Genomic DNA, 21,743 nt, shown 5'->3' with positions numbered 1-21,743 from the left:
AAGTCAGTAACATTTAGATGTGATCAGTGTGTCCAGCCCATACGAACACACTCACCGGCAACTGTACACAACAAGGCTACACTTACACTTTGAAACATAAGTGAAGCAACAAATTTTTGCTACTATTAGATTTTCATTATTTTCTTAATAAGATATACTTTCATACGAAAATGTTTTTTATCTGACAAAACATTGAAAAGTGGTTCAGATTTTGCTACATTAACACTCAAACTTAATTAAATAAATATAAAGTCGAAACAAATAAACACTAATGGAGAGAAGTCCAAAATATTGCGTGCCTATTTTCATAACAATTTTGCTTCTTTTAGGCCTTAAACAAAGAGAAAGCAAGGTGTATGTGATTGCAGGGTTGAGCACTAGCTCCTAAGTCCCACCTTACCACCCGTTAGTTTTCTACTGCAATGATATCCGATGTTCTTATGTTTTGTCTTATCTACTTTTGAGGCTATTTATTTTATTACTCTCAACTACCTCTTTCTCTCTAGTCCATTCCATTTACCCACTAATCTTACCTTAAACAGCACTTTCCAATATACTTGTGCTAATGTGCGCCTCGTATATCCAGCCACATACCCTTCTGCCAGCCTAACATATTCTTCAACACAAGTATCCCGTATATCGTTACCCTGGCTCCTCGGTTCCGTTGTGTTGAGGTTCAGCACCCTCAGCGTTTCTCTATTGTTTAGTTATAGCAGTTTTGGTACGAGCCTTGTTGTATAGTATCTCTTTCTCTCTTTCTCACTCTCTTAAGACCATCTCCAACGCCGAAGTCAACTGCAGACCAACACTGAAGGTGACCTTCACCACGGCCATCGCAACGACCCACGCCACGGACTATGGACTTAAGTGAGCAGGAATCACCATACCACTCACCCAAGTGACCCAGGAACGCTTCACGGAGCTCCGGCAATGCTTCAAGTGCTACCAGTACTCCCACTACACCAGGAAGTGCACCGAACAAGTACAGAGATGCAGCCTCTGCGCCCAGGATCATCACTGCACTCACTGCACACCCTTTCACCGACGCTGCCTGCTCTGTAATGGACCACACTCTTGGGTCTCACCTGACTGTCTCCTCCGGCAGAAGGAAATCCAAAAGATGACAACTACCGCTTCCTCCACCACCATACATCACCCAGCAAACCCACTCCTGCCGGAATTCCGGGTCTTACCTGGGAACACACACACATGTGACTCCCTCACCACCGCCCGGCCCCTGGGGACGCCGCTCCCAGCCGACCTCACCACCTCCGGCTCAGCCTGCAGCCTCCACCAAGATTACCCTTTTACCCGTCCTCCTTCACATCGCCGACAAAAATGGCGGGCAACGACATTACCAAGTCAACAACAGGCTTCTCGTAGTGAATGAACTTCTGACAACTGATGTACCCGATAACCTTCCAGCTTCCACAACTGCTATTGGACCCTCCGCCCCGGGGATCCCTGAGCCGACGACCCTCAAGGAAGCCCTCACCATCCAGCCACAGCGACTCCGCAGTTCTCTAGCTTGTGCCACTGACAGGGACGGCAGAAGCACCTAGGAAAGCTGACCAGGACGACGAAGACGAACCCAAGGAAGCCAACTACAATGACTCGACCGACTCCGATGCCTCAGTCGATGTCAGCGGCTCTCCTGCCCCTCATGCAGCCGCACGGGCACCATCTCCCCCTCCAGATCCCGCTCCGGCACCAACCAGACTGACAGGCTCCCATGCTGCCTCCACCGGGTACATCTGACGTGGCCGCACACTTTCCAAGGAGGACAGACAGCATAACTCCATAATCCACAACGACTACTGGGAATACAAGAGCAGGGAAGCAGGACGGATCCTAAGCATGGTCGTCCCTCAAGAGCGCCTGGACCACCACTGTGACTACGACACCTTGAAGAAGGAAATCCTACCAGACTACCAACATCTGGGAACTGGGATAAGGAAACCAATCTTCTTGTAACACCCGGACATCTCCCTCTAGACCGGCCGACTGTGGCCAGCCCGTCGACAGCCCTGCTGACTCCTGTGGCACTCAGCTGTGAACGACGTGTGAACCCCATCAATTCACCGGTCTGACCAGCCCTATGGTCTTAGATGGATTGGTGCGTCCACGGACCCCATCCCACATCTCCAGTATCAGTTAGTATCAGCTATTGATACTGATCATGGCTCCAAAGAGCTTCCACTTATGGGCTCACCATAGGCCGAGCTACCTTACCTTGCGATGATTCGGGCGATCAACGTCCCCGCGCCCCGGTCCTCGACCAGGCCTCCTCGTTGCTGGACTGGTCAACCAGGCTGTTGGACGCAGCTGCTCGCAGCCTTACATAAATCACAGCCTGGGTGATCGGGTATCCTTTAAAAGTGTTTATCAAGTTCTCTCTTGAACACTGCGAGGGATCGGCCAGTTATGCCTCTTATGTGTAATGGAAGCGTGTTGAACAGTCTCGGGCCTCTAATGTTGATTGAGTTGATCTTCTGCACATCCTGCCATGCCTTCTGGTCTCATGTAGTGTTATTTCTGTGTGCAGGTTTGGGACCAGGTCCTCTAATATTTTCCACATGTAAATTATTATGTATCTCTCCCGCCTGCGCTCAAGAGAATACAGAATTTAGGCACTTGGAACTTTTTGTTCCGTGTAGCTGAATCTAAAACAACAACATCCTGTCCCCTGGCGTACATCTCCTGTGTCAGGTGAGTACGATGGGCTCACCATAACCAGTGCTGCTTGGAACTTTTTGTTCTGAGTAGCTGAATCTAAACAACTATCTTGTCTCCTTACGGGCAATTCAAGCCCATGCCACTTCTTGGGTGGCTTAATCACCATCAATCATCAATCAACCCTGTCTCCTTGAAGCCGGTACACCACAATGACGCATACTCAGCCCCATACTCTTAAAATGTTTAGTGGAAAGAATAATGAAGCCGAAACTCTCACAACACTGCAGGCTGCTAAACTACGCGGACGACTTTGTCATCATGATAAAAGGAAGGGATGCGGCGCGCCGTACACCCAAATGCTTAGACTGTATCAGTGAAGAGGCAAAGCAGATTGGTATAAGACTCGACCCCACCGAGGCCAAAGCCATGCCCATATAAATAGTGAAGACCAACAACTAACTCACAGAACAGGGTCAACCAGTTGAATGGGGAAGACACTTATCAGTATATAAGAATAATCCTGGACACACTCCTATAAATTGTAATGCTAATAATATATATATATATATGAATGAAAACTCACACCCCAGAAGTGACTCGAACCCATACTCCCAGAAGCAACGCAACTGGTAACTACAGGGCGCCTTAATCCGCTTGACCATCACGGCCGTCAAAAGGAAGTGATAGCCGAGGCTATTTGAGCCACTTCCCCGACGGCAACTCGGATGGTAATCTTGGGCATAGCATTTCACCAAATCACCTCATTCTTTGGGGCACACGTGAGGAACACAAATGCGAACAAGCCTGAATGGTCCCCAGGACTATATGCGAATGAAAACTCACACCCCAGAAGTGACTCGAACCCATACTCCCAGAAGCAACGCAACTGGTAACTACAGGGCGCCTTAATCCGCTTGACCATCACGGCCGTCAAAAGGAAGTGATAGCCGAGGCTATTTGAGCCACTTCCCCGACGGCAACTCGGATGGTAATCTTGGGCATAGCATTTCACCAAATCACCTCATTCTTTGGGGCACACGTGAGGAACACAAATGCGAACAAGCCTGAATGGTCCCCAGGACTATATGCGAATGAAAACTCACACCCCAGAAGTGACTCGAACCCATACTCCCAGAAGCAACGCAACTGGTAACTACAGGGCGCCTTAATCCGCTTGACCATCACGGCCGTCAAAAGGAAGTGATAGCCGAGGCTATTTGAGCCACTTCCCCGACGGCAACTCGGATGGTAATCTTGGGCATAGCATTTCACCAAATCACCTCATTCTTTGGGGCACACGTGAGGAACACAAATGCGAACAAGCCTGAATGGTCCCCAGGACTATATGCGAATGAAAACTCACACCCCAGAAGTGACTCGAACCCATACTCCCAGAAGCAACGCAACTGGTAACTACAGGGCGCCTTAATCCGCTTGACCATCACGGCCGTCAAAAGGAAGTGATAGCCGAGGCTATTTGAGCCACTTCCCCGACGGCAACTCGGATGGTAATCTTGGGCATAGCATTTCACCAAATCACCTCATTCTTTGGGGCACACGTGAGGAACACAAATGCGAACAAGCCTGAATGGTCCCCAGGACTATATGCGAATGAAAACTCACACCCCAGAAGTGACTCGAACCCATACTCCCAGAAGCAACGCAACTGGTAACTACAGGGCGCCTTAATCCGCTTGACCATCACGGCCGTCAAAAGGAAGTGATAGCCGAGGCTATTTGAGCCACTTCCCCGACGGCAACTCGGATGGTAATCTTGGGCATAGCATTTCACCAAATCACCTCATTCTTTGGGGCACACGTGAGGAACACAAATGCGAACAAGCCTGAATGGTCCCCAGGACTATATGCGAATGAAAACTCACACCCCAGAAGTGACTCGAACCCATACTCCCAGAAGCAACGCAACTGGTAACTACAGGGCGCCTTAATCCGCTTGACCATCACGGCCGTCAAAAGGAAGTGATAGCCGAGGCTATTTGAGCCACTTCCCCGACGGCAACTCGGATGGTAATCTTGGGCATAGCATTTCACCAAATCACCTCATTCTTTGGGGCACACGTGAGGAACACAAATGCGAACAAGCCTGAATGGTCCCCAGGACTATATGCGAATGAAAACTCACACCCCAGAAGTGACTCGAACCCATACTCCCAGAAGCAACGCAACTGGTAACTACAGGGCGCCTTAATCCGCTTGACCATCACGGCCGTCAAAAGGAAGTGATAGCCGAGGCTATTTTAGCCACTTCCCCGACGGCAACTCGGATGGTAATCTTGGGCATAGCATTTCACCAAATCACCTCATTCAGGCTTGTTCGCATTTGTGTTCCTCACGTGTGCCCCAAAGAATGAGGTGATTTGGTGAAATGCTATGCCCAAGATTACCATCCGAGTTGCCGTCGGGGAAGTGGCTCAAATAGCCTCGGCTATCACTTCCTTTTGACGGCCGTGATGGTCAAGCGGATTAAGGCGCCCTGTAGTTACCAGTTGCGTTGCTTCTGGGAGTATGGGTTCGAGTCACTTCTGGGGTGTGAGTTTTCATTCGCATATAGTCCTGGGGACCATTCAGGCTTGTTCGCATATATATATATATATATATATAATATATATATATATATATATATATATATATATATATATATATGCGAACAAGCCTGAATGGTCCCCAGGACTATATGCGAATGAAAACTCACACCCCAGAAGTGACTCGAACCCATACTCCCAGGAGCAACGCAACTGGTAACTACAGGGCGCCTTAATGATTAAGGCGCCCTGTAGTTACCAGTTGCGTTGCTCCTGGGAGTATGGGTTCGAGTCACTTCTGGGGAGTGAGTTTTCATTATTCATATATATATATATATATATATATATATATATATATATATATATATATATATATATATATATATATATATATATATATATATATAATATTACCAAATACGAAGCACCATAAAAATCTTCAGCTTTAAGACACCCGAACCCAGATTTGTATGTCATCAGAATGTGTTGTACCCTTGAGGGCGGGGCGTGGCCAGCATGCCCAGCCTCTGCCCCGGCGACGCTCAGCCATGCCCACCCTAACCACGTATTCATAAACTGTAACGTTGTGTGGAGTCAAAATCCGTATTTTCTCAAATTTATATTAATCTTATTATATATAAGAATTTGGTATATAGTAAGGTTTTTAAGTGTTAAGGTTCTGCTGATAACGCTTTGTTTGTGTACAATCCATCCTCAGGTCAGGCTCGTTAAAGGGGCGGCCGTCCCTCAAGACTCATTCATCAATATTGACATTGTGTGTTATATATGAGACTTAACCAATTTTTAAGTTAATAATAAATTTCTATGCATAGGTAGGCGTGGGTTAAGTTATGTGTTTAGATTCTGTTTCTGATTATTTTATTTGAAGTACGTGAGTGAAGCATTTACTGCATTGCGATTCGAGCAGAATTCATCAGCGAAGCACTGTTCGAAAAACCTCATCAACTGAGAGTCGTGTGTAAATCGTTTCTGTTTCATAAACAAGGGGTTTGGCAGCTGGATTAACAAGCATTTGGCCTTTGTTGTTGATGACAGGTTGATGTTGTAGTAAGTGAGTGCAGTCCGTCCTCATCAACAAAGCAAAAATTCTCGTTAATCCAGCTTGTGAATGAAAAAAAGGTTTACACATGACTCAAAACTCATGATGATCGAAGATTATTTGAACAGTGCTTCACTGACGACCTCTGTTCGAATTGGCTAACCTAACCTAACCTTCCTATACACAGAATTTTAATATATAAGAATATTAATTTAAATATGGCAAGAAACCAATTTTTAATACACAATACGGAAAAATTGATGAATGCATCTTGGGGGACGGCCGCCGCTTTAACGAGTCTGGCCTGAAGACAGGTTGGCGAGTGAACAACCTGTCCTCAGGCTAAGCTAACTAGCCGCCAACCCCAAGGATGCATTTATAATTTTAATGTATTGTTTTAAAAATAGCTTTTCATATGTACTTTTACCTGAATAAACATTATTATTATTGCATTATTATTATTATCATTATTATTACAGTAATATTATAAAGAAATTAATATTTGTTAGATATTCTATGTGATATGACGTAGGTTAGGTGTTTAGGTTCTATTGGCAATTATTTGTATTTCAAGTATGTGGGTGAAGCATTTACAAGAGTTGTGATTCAAACAGTTCGTCAGAGAACCACCATTTGAGACATCTAAGACTGTCATGAGTTACGAGTCGTGTGTAATCCGTTTTTCACTTATAAACAGGAGGTTTGGAGGCTGGATTAACGAGCATTTGGCTTTTGTTGATGAGAACGAGGTGGGGTGAACCATTTACACATGTGCGATACGAACGTAGTACTTGAGCAAAACATTGTTCGAGAAAAGTTTATATATCACCGGTTGTGAGTTGTGTGTAAGTGTTTTTCTTTCAAAAACAGGTTTGGCGCCTGAACTATCGAGCATTTGGCCTATGTTCATGAGGAGGTGCACCTCCTCATAACCTCCTTTATGTACCAGAAACTGTATCTAAAACTTAGATTTGCACAACAAATGTCTGGTCAATTCAGATTACAAACCCAAAAACTAAGATTCGAACCACAAACATTCAGTCCCATATTTTACAACCCGTCCTCGACTCAAGTCCATTACATCCAGCGGTCGACCCCACAGATGCATTCATAAATTTTTACATACTGTTCATTCAAAACAGGAATTTTCTCAAATAAAAATTAATATTATAATATATTAGAATATTGTGCATATATAGGCATAGGTTAGGTTAGGAGATAAGGTTCTGTTGGCGATTATTTGAATTTGTAGTACGTGGGTGAAGCATTTACAGCGCTGAAGTTCGAACAAAATTCGTCGGTGAAGCACTTGTTCCGAAACTGTTCGAATGTCATCAGTTGTGAGTCGTGTGTAAACCGTTTTTCATTCATAAACAGGGGGTTTGACTGGGGCATGGAATCACTTTTAGGTCTTTATTTTGAGGACGGGCTGGACTTTAATCTCCCAAATTATTCAAACTTTGAATAGCCAGATTAGTGGGTTCACTCGCGAATCCAAATTCACTACGAATTCTACCTCTGTAGCCTCAAGCTGGATATGTTCACCCGAGTCCAACTTTATATCTGGTTGTTGTGACGAACGTTGTCGTGTACGCTAATGCAAGAATTTGTTCTCGCCATCCGACCTTTGCCTTCCTCCAGCTCGTATTTCCACCACGAGCTAAGAATCGCTCTAATGAGATTAGACTTAGAACTCATTACTGATAAATTCCGATTATAATGCTGCAGCGACAATATAATGCGACACATCTCGCGATACAATAGATGTTCGCGAGAGATACATCTCGCGAACATTACTCTTGTGTGGCTGTGAACCTTCGTATATTGCGTGGCTGTGAACCTTCGTATATTGCGTGGCTGTGAACCTTCGTATATTGCGTGGCTGTGAACCTTCGTATATTGCGTGGCTGTGAACCTTCGTATATTGCGTGACTGTGAACCTTCGTATGTTGCGTGGCTGTGAACTTTCGTATATTGCGTGGCTGTGAACCTTCGTATATTGCGTGGTTGTGAACCTTCGCATATTGCGTGGCTGAGATCCTAGTTACCCACGAACCTCGGAGGAAACTGTAACTAGCTGTTGATGTACCCGTTGCCCATTCTCCTGTTAACTTCAGGGGATGATTTTAGGGTTGACCTTGATTTCACAATTGACCTCCCCGTTGCCCTCAGCGTTGGTCTCCTAGTCTCCCTTCCTGGTTCACCTCTGATGACCGTGGTCGCTAAAGTTCTCTAACGACAGCCGCTAGAGTAAAGGTGATCAAGTGAGCGCCGAGGGAGATGTCCTCGGCACCGCCTGCCTGGGTCAACGAGGTCCCTCTCTCCTCCAGGTAATCAATTACAGTTTATAAAATATTGTTAGCGAAACTCAGAGCACACGGCTGTATGGTTGTTGTTGACACCGTCCTCGGGGGGGGGGGGGTGTACACGGCTGTATGGTTGTTGTTGACACCGTCCTCGAGGGGGTGGGGTGCACACGGCTGTATGGTTGTTGTTGACACCGTCCTCAGGGGGGGGGGGGGTGCACACGGCTGTATGGTTGTTGTTGACACCGTCCTCAGGGGGGGCGGTGCACACGGCTGTATGGTTGTTGTTGACACCGTCCTCAGGGGGGGTGCACACGGCTGTATGGTTGTTGTTGACACCGTCCTCAGGGGGGGGTGCACACGGCTGTATGGTTGTTGTTGACACCGTCCTCAGGGGGGGGGGTGCACACGGCTGTATGGTTGTTGTTGACACCGTCCTCGGGGGGGGGGGGGTGCACACGGCTGTATGGTTGTTGACACCGTCCTCGGGGGGGGGGGTGCACACGGCTGTATGGTTGTTGTTGACACCGTCCTCGGGGGGGGGGTGCACACGGCTGTATGGTTGTTGTTGACACCGTCCTCAGGGGGGGGGTGCACACGGCTGTATGGTTGTTGTTGACACCGTCCTCAGGGGGGGGGGGGTGCACACGGCTGTATGGTTGTTGTTGACACCGTCCTCAGGGGGGGGTGCACACGGCTGTATGGTTGTTGTTGACACCGTCCTCAGGGGGGGGGGGGGAGCACACGGCTGTATGGTTGTTGTTGACACCGTCCTCAGGGGGGGGTGCACACGGCTGTATGGTTGTTGTTGACACCGTCCTCGGGGGGGGGGGGTGCACACGGCTGTATGGTTGTTGTTGACACCGTCCTCAGAGGGGGGGGTGCACACGGCTGTATGGTTGTTGTTGACACCGTCCTCGGGGGGGGGGTGCACACGGCTGTATGGTTGTTGTTGACACCGTCCTCGGGGGGGGGGGTGCACACGGCTGTATGGTTGTTGTTGACACCGTCCTCAGGGGGGGGGGTGCACACGGCTGTATGGTTGTTGTTGACACCGTCCTCGGGGGGGGGGTGCACACGGCTGTATGGTTGTTGTTGACACCGTCCTCGGGGGGGGGTGCACACGGCTGTATGGTTGTTGACACCGTCCTCGGGGGGGGGGTGCACACGGCTGTATGGTTGTTGTTGACACCGTCCTCAGGAGGGGGGGGTGCACACGGCTGTATGGTTGTTGACACCGTCCTCAGAGGGGGGGTGCACACGGCTGTATGGTTGTTGTTGACACCGTCCTCAGGGGGGGGGGAGCACACGGCTGTATGGTTGTTGTTGACACCGTCCTCAGAGGGGGGGGTGCACACGGCTGTATGGTTGTTGTTGACACCGTCCTCGGGGGGGGGGTGCACACGGCTGTATGGTTGTTGTTGACACCGTCCTCGGGGGGGGGGTGCACACGGCTGTATGGTTGTTGTTGACACCGTCCTCGGGGGGGGGTGCACACGGCTGTATGGTTGTTGACACCGTCCTCGGGGGGGGGTGCACACGGCTGTATGGTTGTTGTTGACACCGTCCTCAGGAGGGGGGGGTGCACACGGCTGTATGGTTGTTGACACCGTCCTCAGAGGGGGGGGTGCACACGGCTGTATGGTTGTTGTTGACACCGTCCTCGGGGGGGGGGGTGTACACGGCTGTATGGATGTTGTTGACACCGTCCTCGGGGGGGGGGGTGCACACGGCTGTATGGTTGTTGTTGACACCGTCCTCGGGGGGGGGGTGCACACGGCTGTATGGTTGTTGTTGACACCGTCCTCGGTGGGGGGTGCACACGGCTGTATGGTTGTTGTTGACACCGTCCTCGGGGGGGGGGTGCACACGGCTGTATGGTTGTTGTTGACACCGTCCTCGGGGGGGGTGCACACGGCTGTATGGTTGTTGTTGACACCGTCCTCGGGGGGGGGTGCACACGTCTGTATGGTTGTTGTTGACACCGTCCTCGGGGGGGGGTGCACACGGCTGTATGGTTGTTGTTGACACCGTCCTCGGGGGGGGGGGGTGCACACGGCTGTATGGTTGTTGTTGACACCGTCCTCGGGGGGGGGTGCACACGGCTGTATGGTTGTTGACACCGTCCTCAGAGGGGGGGGTGCACACGGCTGTATGGTTGTTGTTGACACCGTCCTCGGGGGGGGGGGGTGCACACGGCTGTATGGTTGTTGACACCGTCCTCAGGGGGGTGCACACGGCTGTATGGTTGTTGTTGACACCGTCCTCGGGGGGGGTGCACACGGCTGTATGGTTGTTGACACCGTCCTCAGGGGGGTGGTGCACACGGCTGAATGGTTGTTGTTGACACCGTCCTCGGCGGGGGGGTGCACACGGCTGTATGGTTGTTGACACCGTCCTCAGGGGGGGTGCACACGGCTGTATGGTTGTTGTTGACACCGTCCTCGGGGGGGGGTGCACACGGCTGTATGGTTGTTGACACCGTCCTCAGGGGGGGGGTGCACACGGCTGTATGGTTGTTGTTGACACCGTCCTCGGCGGGGGGGGGGGTGCACACGGCTGTATGGTTGTTGTTGACACCGTCCTCAGGAGGGGGGTGCACACGGCTGTATGGTTGTTGACACCGTCCTCAGGGGGGGGTGCACACTGCTGTATGGTTGTTGATGACACCGTCCTCGAGGGGGGGTGCACACGGCTGTATGGTTGTTGTTGACACCGTCCTCGGCGGGGGGGGGGTGCACACGGCTGTATGGTTGTTGTTGACACCGTCCTCGGGGGGGGGTGCACACGGCTGTATGGTTGTTGACACCGTCCTCAGAGGGGGGGGGGTGCACACGGCTGTATGGTTGTTGACACCGTCCTCAGGGGGGGGTGCACACGGCTGTATGGTTGTTGACACCGTCCTCAGGGGGGGTGCACACGGCTGTATGGTTGTTGACACCGTCCTCAGGGGGGGGGTGCACACGGCTGTATGGTTGTTGACACCGTCCTCAGGGGGGGGTGCACACGACTGTATGGTTGTTGTTGACACCGTCCTCGGGGGGGGTGCACACGGCTGTATGGTTGTTGTTGACACCGTCCTCGGGGGGGGGGTGCACACGGCTGTATGGTTGTTGACACCGTCCTCGGGGGGGGGGGTGCACACGGCTGTATGGTTGTTGTTGACACCGTCCTCGGGGGGGGGGTGCACACGGCTGTATGGTTGTTGTTGACACCGTCCTCGGGGGGGGGTGCACACGGCTGTATGGTTGTTGTTGACACCGTCCTCGGGGGGGGGGGTGCACACGGCTGTATGGTTGTTGTTGACACCGTCCTCGGGGGGGGGGGGTGCACACGGCTGTATGGTTGTTGTTGACACCGTCCTCGGGGGGGGGTGCACACGGCTGTATGGTTGTTGTTGACACCGTCCTCGGGGGGGGGGGTGCACACGGCTGTATGGTTGTTGTTGACACCGTCCTCGGGGGGGGTGCACACGGCTGTATGGTTGTTGTTGACACCGTCCTCGGGGGGGGTGCACACGGCTGTATGGTTGTTGTTGACACCGTCCTCGGGGGGGGGGTGCACACGGCTGTATGGTTGTTGTTGACACCGTCCTCGGGGGGGGGTGCACACGGCTGTATGGTTGTTGTTGACACCGTCCTCGGGGGGGGTGCACACGGCTGTATGGTTGTTGACACCGTCCTCAGAGGGGGGGGTGCACACGGCTGTATGGTTGTTGTTGACACCGTCCTCGGGGGGGGGGGTGCACACGGCTGTATGGTTGTTGACACCGTCCTCAGGGGGGGGTGCACACGGCTGTATGGTTGTTGTTGACACCGTCCTCGGGGGGGGTGCACACGGCTGTATGGTTGTTGACACCGTCCTCAGGGGGGGGGTGCACACGGCTGAATGGTTGTTGTTGACACCGTCCTCGGCGGGGGGGGTGCACACGGCTGTATGGTTGTTGACACCGTCCTCAGGGGGGGTGCACACGGCTGTATGGTTGTTGTTGACACCGTCCTCGGGGGGGGGTGCACACGGCTGTATGGTTGTTGACACCGTCCTCAGGGGGGGGTGCACACGGCTGTATGGTTGTTGTTGACACCGTCCTCGGCGGGGGGGGGTGCACACGGCTGTATGGTTGTTGTTGACACCGTCCTCAGGAGGGGGGTGCACACGGCTGTATGGTTGTTGACACCGTCCTCAGGGGGGGGTGCACACTGCTGTATGGTTGTTGATGACACCGTCCTCGAGGGGGGGTGCACACGGCTGTATGGTTGTTGTTGACACCGTCCTCGGCGGGGGGGGGGGTGCACACGGCTGTATGGTTGTTGTTGACACCGTCCTCGGGGGGGGGGTGCACACGGCTGTATGGTTGTTGACACCGTCCTCAGAGGGGGGGGTGCACACGGCTGTATGGTTGTTGACACCGTCCTCAGGGGGGGGTGCACACGGCTGTATGGTTGTTGACACCGTCCTCAGGGGGGGTGCACACGGCTGTATGGTTGTTGACACCGTCCTCAGGGGGGGGTGCACACGGCTGTATGGTTGTTGACACCGTCCTCAGGGGGGGGGTGCACACGACTGTATGGTTGTTGTTGACACCGTCCTCGGGGGGGGTGCACACTGCTGTATGGTTGCTGATGACACCGTCCTCAGGGGGGGTGGGGCTGCACACGGCTGTATGGTTGTTGTTTAACATTGTTTATTGTGTCCTGGTCTCACCCACATATGTACACACGCCAGTCACATATACCCAAACACCTGCACCTTTTAGTGGCACTAAACACATGCACACACTAACACACTCCCACACACTTGCACACCCCACACACTAACACACCCCACACACTAACACACTCCACACACTAACACACTCCACACACTAACACACTCCACACACTAACACACACCCACACACACCCACACACCAACACACTCCCACACACCAACACACCCCCACACACTAACACACCCCACACACTAACACACACCCCACACACTAACACACACCCCACACACCAACACACTCCCACACACCAACACACCCCCATACACTAACACACCCCACACACTAACACACACCCCACACACTAACACACACCCCACACACTAACACACACCCCACACACTAACACACACCCACACACACCCACACACTAACACACCCCACACACTAACACACACACCCACACACTAACACACCCCACACACACTAACACACACCCCACACACTAACACACACTAACACACATCCCACACACCCTCACACTAACACACACCCCACACACTAACACACCCACACACTCCCCACACATTAACACACCCCCACACACTAACACACCCCACACACTAACACACCCCACACACTAACACCCCCCACACACTAACACACCCCCACACACTAACACACCCCCACACACTAACACACCCCCACACACTAACACACCCCCACACACTAACACACACCCCACACACCCCACACACTAACACACACCCCACACACTAACACACACCCCACACACTAACACCCCCCACACACTAACACACCCCCACACACTAACACACCCCCACACACTAACACACCCCCACACACTAACACACCCCCACACACTAACACACCCCCACACACTAACACACCCCCACACACTAACACACCCCCACACACTAACACACCCCCACACACTAACACACCCCCACACACTAACACACACCCCACACACTAACACACCCCCACACACTAACACACCCCCACACACTAACACACCCCCACACACTAACACACCCCCACACACTAACACACACCCACACACTAACACACACCCCACACACCCCACACACTAACACACACCCCACACACTAACACACACCCCACACACTTACACACCCCCCACACAATAACACACTCCCACACAATAACACACCCACACACTAACACACACCTACACACCCCCACACACTAACACACACCCACACACCAACACACCCCCACACACCAACACACCCCCACACACTACCACACCCCCATACACTAACACACCCCACACACTAACACACACCCACACACTAACACACACACCCACACACCACCACATAATAACACACTCCCACACACTAACACACTTCCACACACCCACACAATAACACTCCCACACAATAACCCACTCCCACACAATAACACACCCCCACACACTAACACAGTAACACTCATACACACTAACACACCCCCACACATCATATCCCCTCCACCCCACCCCCACCAACCGGTTCGGCCTTGCCAGCGTTCTCGAGACTCCTCCTGCGGGCGGCGAGTACTGCTTGTAGTGCGCGGTCCTCGACGGGCGGCTTGCTGGACCTGGTGTGGGCGGCGGTGGGGGCGGCGGAGGCGTCGCTGCCGCCCCTGGCCTTCCCGCCCTCCTCGCCCTCCTGGGTCACGAACTGCGCCATCACCTGCGCCACACACACCAACCTTATTAACTGATTTGTTAATGTTAAATGTCTCACAAGAACTTTTACATCCGTTTGAAACTAAATATATTTACAACTTACATATTCATCAATTTTAACATGATGTTCTTTCAAAACAGGAATTTTCTCAAATATAAATTAATATTATTATATATTAGCATACTGTGCATATTTAGGCATTGGTTAGGTTAGGTGTTTAGGTTCTGTTGGCGATTATTTGTATTTGTAGTACGTGGGTGTTGTTGTTGTTGATTTAGGGGCGACGACGATCGTGGGATCGGATGCGCCCCGGCGTACCCGTTAAGGGTGAATCGCGAAGCCAGGAAAGGTGAAACGCCAAGCCAAAACTCGTAATGAGTGACGCCAATCACTAGAAACTAATATGTCATAGGGCAAATAAACGCACAGTCAGGTAGATGATTGGGGAGTCCCAGGAGTTCCGCAGGGTGACAAGCACCGGCCCCGCCCCACACAGAGAACACCAGGTAGCAAAACCAAAACTCGGCCCCTAACTAAAACGCAAAAAGTCATTCAGTGTCCTCCTGCAGAGCAGAAGCCGGCTGCCCACCACGGCTGAGGGCACACCAAGAACCCACCAAGACCCGCCAACCCCCGGCACCTCTCGGCCAAGCCGGCCCCCGAACACCGTCACCCCGCCGGGAGAACCAGCCAGAACACGCCAAAAAAATCTGTCAACAATCCCGTGACCCAAGGCGATATGTGCGCCAGGTGTCGTAAAATCGGACCGTTGAAGAGGGATGCCAAACGGCAGTAGCAAAGCCAAAACGCGAAAACAGGACGTGATCCAGCGGCTCCCAGGCAGAGGAGGTGTCCAGACGTCCGCTCGGCGTCAAGGTTGAACCAGGAGTCCGTACGTGGGTGAAGCATTTACAGCGTTGTGTTTGGAACAAAAGTCGTCAGCGAAGCACTTGTTCCGGAAGAGTTCGGACGTCATTAGTTGTGAGTCGTGTGTAAACCGTTTTTCATTCATAAACAGGGGGTTTGGCGGCTGGATGGAATGCACTTTGGCCTTTTGTTTACGAGGTCGGGCCACAATAATATTAATAATAATAAAGAAATCAATAATAATAGTAATAATACTCTAATAATAATAATAGTAATAGAAACAGCTATTATAATAATAATCATAATAATAACCATAATAATATAATAACATATTATTATATTATTATTGGTAAGGATATCATTTCCTTGCATAAATTTCACAAATACACAAGCGTGGATTTTTATCCCATGTAATTACCTCTGTGAGAAGACGTTACCATTACTTAATATTATCATTATTATCAAAAGTATACTGGCTTTGCCAAGTCAGGGGTGGCACACTGACTTGGAACCGTCACACAACCCGATTTCTACGGAAATCATCGTTTAGAGTGGTCGAGTATGTGGCTGGCAGCCCCTCAGTCGCGGGGTCCCGCCACCTCACGGCCCCACTCCAGTTCCTCATTGATATATATCACGTTAGTGTAATTCCTCTATGTATTATTATTATTATTATTATTATTATTATTATTATTATTATTATTATTGAGAAAATCAACTAGAGCTCTTAGGTGACTCGAACTAGTGACCAGCGGACCACTAGAAGCATCTTCTACCACTGTACCACCTTGACTTGTAATAAGTACACAACCTGTGTTTTCACTGAATCGACAGGAAGTGTGGCGGCCTCTCCTGAAGCCTTGCTAGGTTTTCAGTATAACCCCCAGGCACTCGGGTGGTGTGGGGAACAGTAGGTCAATACCATGCCACACAACATCAATAACACAGATAGTAACTGTATTATTTATTACTGTGATAGTAATAAATATTGTCACTAGTGGGGTGCTACTAGTAACAATACTAGTAGCACCCCACTAGTGACAATACTAGTATCACCACTAGTAACAATACTAATAGCACCACTAATAACAATACAAATAGCAGCCACTTTAGTACCATAAGCAGTAGCAGAACAGGCAGCAGCAAGAGCAGGGGGCGGGGGTAGACGTAGCGCCAGGAACAGCAGTGGTATTCCCGCCGTCAGGAGCAGCAACACCGACAGGTAACACCGTTAAATCGAAGTAGCACAAGATTACAACCAGCGTCATCAGAAGCAGCAGGCTTAAGGAGCTCCCGCTGTGCTACCTCCCACTCACCTTATCTGTATCAGAAGTTTTATTGATGATTGATTTAGCTTTTTCGTCTACCGGCGTTGGGGACTTGGAGGGGGTTGACCTCCCACTTGAAGGTGACCTGGAGGGGCAAGATGTTGGAGGTTAAGACCTTGTGGTTGGTTGCAAGACGCCACAAAGTAGAGCGTTTGCTATTGCAACTATTCTAATTGTTGCAACTATTATCAAATTTATTACAACCGGATTAAGATTTATTGCTTTTCTGATTAGAATTGTAATAGTTCGTAATTGTGGAAGCAACATACACCAGCTGGAACAGTTATGAGATAATACACTTTTACAATTCTTAATAGTATTTTTAGATCGGAAAAATATTAATGAAAACAATTGTCACTAAATTGTAACTTGCCAAGTAATAAACACCAAGATGAGTCCATGGCGCTCACAATGAGTCCATGGCGCTCACAATGAGTCCATGGCGCTCACAATGAGTCCATGGCGCTCACAATGAGTCCATGGTGCTCACAATGAGTCCATGGCGCTCACAATGAGTCCATGGCGCTCACAATGAGTCCATGGCGCTCACAATGAGTCCATGGCGCTCACAATGAGTCCATGGCGCTCACAATGAGTCCATGACGCTCACAATGAGTCCATGGCGCTCACAATGTGTCCATGGCGCTCACAATGAGTCCATGGCGCTCACAATGAGTCCATGGCGCTCACAATGAGTCCATGGCACTCACAATGAGTCCATGGCGCTCACAATGAGTCCATGGCGCTCACAATGAGTCCATGGCGCTCATAATGAGTCCATGGCGCTCACAATGAGACCATGGTGCTCACAATGAGAAAATGAGTCTCATGGGACCATGAGTCCCCCCAGCACTCACAACAAGTGGTAGAGTAACACAAGACGGACAGGGCCGGTAGTAGGGTAAATGACGCCATAAACCGTGCGCACCCTCCTGGCTTGCACTGTTGCAAGATTGTTACATACAATGTTGCAAAGCATAGAAAACTAGAATTTGCACCATGTTACATCATGATTTAATAGGGTAAAAAGGGCATATGGTGTGAACGAAGTTAAAATGGAAAGGCCAAACTGGGATTCCAAAATTCTTCATACACATTTCAAATTGATTCGAAGAGTAGAACATTACGTACTTTGTAAGTATGGTTTTTAAACCACAATTACAGCTTGACTTGAGTTTTCAGTCGCATATAGTCCTGGGGACCATTCAGGCTTGTTCGCATATATATATATATATATATATATATATATATATATATATATATATATATATATATATATATATATATAATATATATATATGTCGTACCTAATAGCCAGAACGCACTTCTCAGCCTACTATGCAAGGCCCAATTTGCCTAATAAGCCAAGTTTTCATGAATTAATATATTTTCTCTAATTTTTTGCTTATGAAATGATAAAGCTACCCATTTCATTATGTATGAGATCAATTTTTTTTTTTTTTGGAGTTAAAATTGACGTAGATATATGACCGAACCTAACCAACCCTACCTAACCTAACCTATCTTTATAGGTTAGGTTAGGTTAGGTAGCCGAAAAAGTTAGGTTAGGTAGGTTAGGTAGTCGAAAAACAATTAATTCATGAAAACTTGGCTTATTAGGCAAATCGGGCCTTGCATAGTAGGCTGAGAAGTGCGTTCTGGCTACTAGGTACGACATATATATATATATATATATATATATATATATATATATATATATATATATATATATATATATATATATATAATATATATATAATACACATATATATATGTGTATATATATACTCTACACACATATATATATATATATATATATATATATATATATATATATATATATATATATATATATATATATATATAATATATATATAATACACATATATATATGTGTATATATATACTCTACACACATATATATATATATATATATATATATATATATATGTCGTACCTAGTAGCCAGAACGCACTTCTCAGTCTACTATGCAAGGCTTGATTTGCCTAATAAGCCAAGTTTTCATGAATTAATGCTTTTTCGACCACCTAACCTACCTAACCTAACCTAACCTAACTTTTTCGGCCACCTAACCTAACCTAACCTATAGAGATAGGTTAGGTTAGGTTAGGTAGGGTTGGTTAGGTTCGGTCATATATCTACTATAATTTTAACTCCAATAAAAAAATATTGACCTCATACATAATGAAATGGGTAGTTTTATCATTTCATAAGAAAAAAATTAGAGAAAATATATTAATTCATGAAAACTTGGCTTATTAGGCAAATCTGGCCTTGCAAAGTAGGCTGAGAAGTGCGTTCTGGCTACTAGGTACGACATATATATATATATATATATATATATATATATATATATATATATATATATATATATATATACTCTACATGACTCACTCTGGATAAGTAGCCCCGGAATAAAACTTGCAAAAAAATCGAAGATTTGCAACAGGATTTTTGAGGTGACTGAACTACGAGGAGAGGGTGAGAGAACTCGACCTCTCCGCACTGGAGGAGAAACGCAAGAGGGACATGATACCGATATACAGGATTCTAATGACAGCTAAAACAAAGTAGAAACGTTTAAAGTGAAGAATTAAAGAAGTACGATACATAGATGAAAAGTAGACACAAATGTCAGAGCTAACAAAAACTTAATTGGATATACATAGTGGAATCAAGTTCAGTACAGTTTTAAATGTAAATATAGATATATTTACCTTATTTACCTATAACTACCTTTAAATGCAAATAGAGATATATCAGAGGGTCCCGGTAATACAGTCAGGTTGTCACAGCTCGTATAAGACTTGGCTACAAGTATCTCTGGCAGTTCGGCTTGTATAGGGATCTAGATGAAGTAAAGTATAAAGTTTGTGGACAAAGACAGGGTCACACACTCGAACACTATATCTTGGATTGTAGTAAAATTGAGCCATTTAGAGATAAATTTAAGCTCACTCTGTATGATATGGCAACCTATCTTATTACCATGGATAAATTACCTGAAATCCTTACACTGTATCTATATTTCGCTTCCAGTAGATAAACGACTTATGAGATTAAGAAACAAGTAGTGTATTGTGAAGACTAATAATAAACAACAGCTCCTATATGACTGTTATATCTTCACTGCTTAAACAATTGTGTATTAGCGATCAGACCTACCATGTATGTCTAATGACTTACTGTTAATATATAGCTCTTGAAATAGAACATTCTCTCTAACTAGTTGATATTGTGGTTATAAGGTGTGAAGGATAGATGAAATTGTTTATCAGACCTCACTTAGATTATTACATAAAGACATTTTGTGCCCTCTGTAATGCTTTTTGCGCTACCGCTCACAGGATTGGTATTTGGTGCACAATATACTAGCTGCCTCCGGCGGCAACAATCAAATCAATCGTTCTCGACTCACAATCGAGAATTCGGAATTCGATTCCCAGGCGGTAAAGAAATGGTAGGGGACATTTCTTATTATCTAAAGCGCCTGTTCACCTAGGAGCATTCAACTAGGTACTCAGGAGTTAGTCAGCTTGTTGATTGATTGTTGCCGCCGGAGGGGGCTTGTTTATTGTGCACCCCATACTCATCCTGTGAGCGGTAGCGCAAAAGGATAGCGTAATTGTACATTGGGGGGGGGACCTCCATATAAGCCTAACGTGTATGAATACACCCTGGCAGCCTGTCCCACGACACAATGAATTAGTATTAGTATTATTATAATTACTAAACTGGACTCTTAGGAGCTGAAGCTTAGCCCTTTAAGCACATCTAGGCGAGTACTATAAAAAACACAATAGTCACTCTTACTTTCCGCCCGACAGGTCCGGTGAACCGGCCCGCGATCCTCCCTCCGGCGGCGCCAACTTGGACCCCTTTGACTGGGAGTCCCGCCGCATCTCGCCCTTCCTGTTGAGGGTGTGCCCGAGGGACACCTCGACTCTCGCACCGTTGGGGCGTCTGCTTAAGCTGCTGGCGGGGCGTCTCGCGTCGTTGGAATAACCTTTGACGTCTCCACGGTGCTGTTTCCGCTCGATGGACAACTGTTTGTCGTCGCCGCCACTGTTTGTTCTGTGTCTCTTGTAGCCAGGGACGTCGACGGGGGAGGCTCTCCTTCCCTGATCTGCAAAGACACAAGAGGATGACTGTATAGAAGGACCAGGGAGGCACCTCTTTGCTGGGAGAATGGAGAAATATATTACACAAAGCAGAGAGATACATGCGAGACAGAGTGATACATGGGAGACAGAGAGATACATGGGAGACAGAGAGATACATGCAAGACAGAGAGATACATGCGAGACAGAGAGATACATGCAAGACAGAGAGATACATGCGAGACAGAGAGATATAGAGAACAAGTAAGAGATGAATAGGTTTAATCTAATACATGAAACATTTATTTATTTATTTATATACAAGAGGGTAAATTAGGGATTAACAGAGAACATAGAAATTAAGTTGAATTTACATTCTTGTAAAGCCACTAGCACGCATAGCGTTTCGGGCAAGT

General features: G+C 48.3%; 1 protein-coding gene across 1 annotated transcript; it reads right to left on the bottom strand.

Moving 5' to 3' along the window:
- Positions 1–14,798: 14,798 nt before the first annotated feature.
- LOC123760532 (uncharacterized) lies at positions 14,799–21,450 on the bottom strand. The gene is made up of 3 exons (XM_069338009.1): positions 21,041–21,450; positions 17,195–17,291; positions 14,799–15,014 (listed from the first exon to the last, which is right to left on the bottom strand). The coding sequence occupies exons 1-3, from the start codon at positions 21,127–21,129 to the stop codon at positions 14,799–14,801; spliced, it is 402 nt and encodes a 133-aa protein (XP_069194110.1). The 5' UTR covers positions 21,130–21,450.
- Positions 21,451–21,743: the final 293 nt, after the last annotated feature.

The sequence above is a fragment of the Procambarus clarkii genome, chromosome 39, assembly GCF_040958095.1.
Source record: "Procambarus clarkii isolate CNS0578487 chromosome 39, FALCON_Pclarkii_2.0, whole genome shotgun sequence".
NCBI lineage: Eukaryota > Metazoa > Arthropoda > Malacostraca > Decapoda > Cambaridae > Procambarus > Procambarus clarkii.
The sequence above is the reverse complement of the archived record's forward strand: the minus strand, read 5'-3'. Positions and strand labels throughout refer to the sequence as shown.

Coding starts and splice junctions, on each gene's coding strand:
- LOC123760532 (XM_069338009.1), bottom strand. CDS start 21,129: ATGCGGCGGGACTCCCAGTCAAAGGGGTCCAAGTTGGCGCCGCCGGAG. Junction 17,292..21,040: donor CCGGACCTGTCGGGCGGAAA/GTAAGAGTGACT, acceptor TTGCCCCTCCAG/GTCACCTTCAAGTGGGAGGT. Junction 15,015..17,194: donor AAACTTCTGATACAGATAAG/GTGAGTGGGAGG, acceptor TGTGTGGCGCAG/GTGATGGCGCAGTTCGTGAC.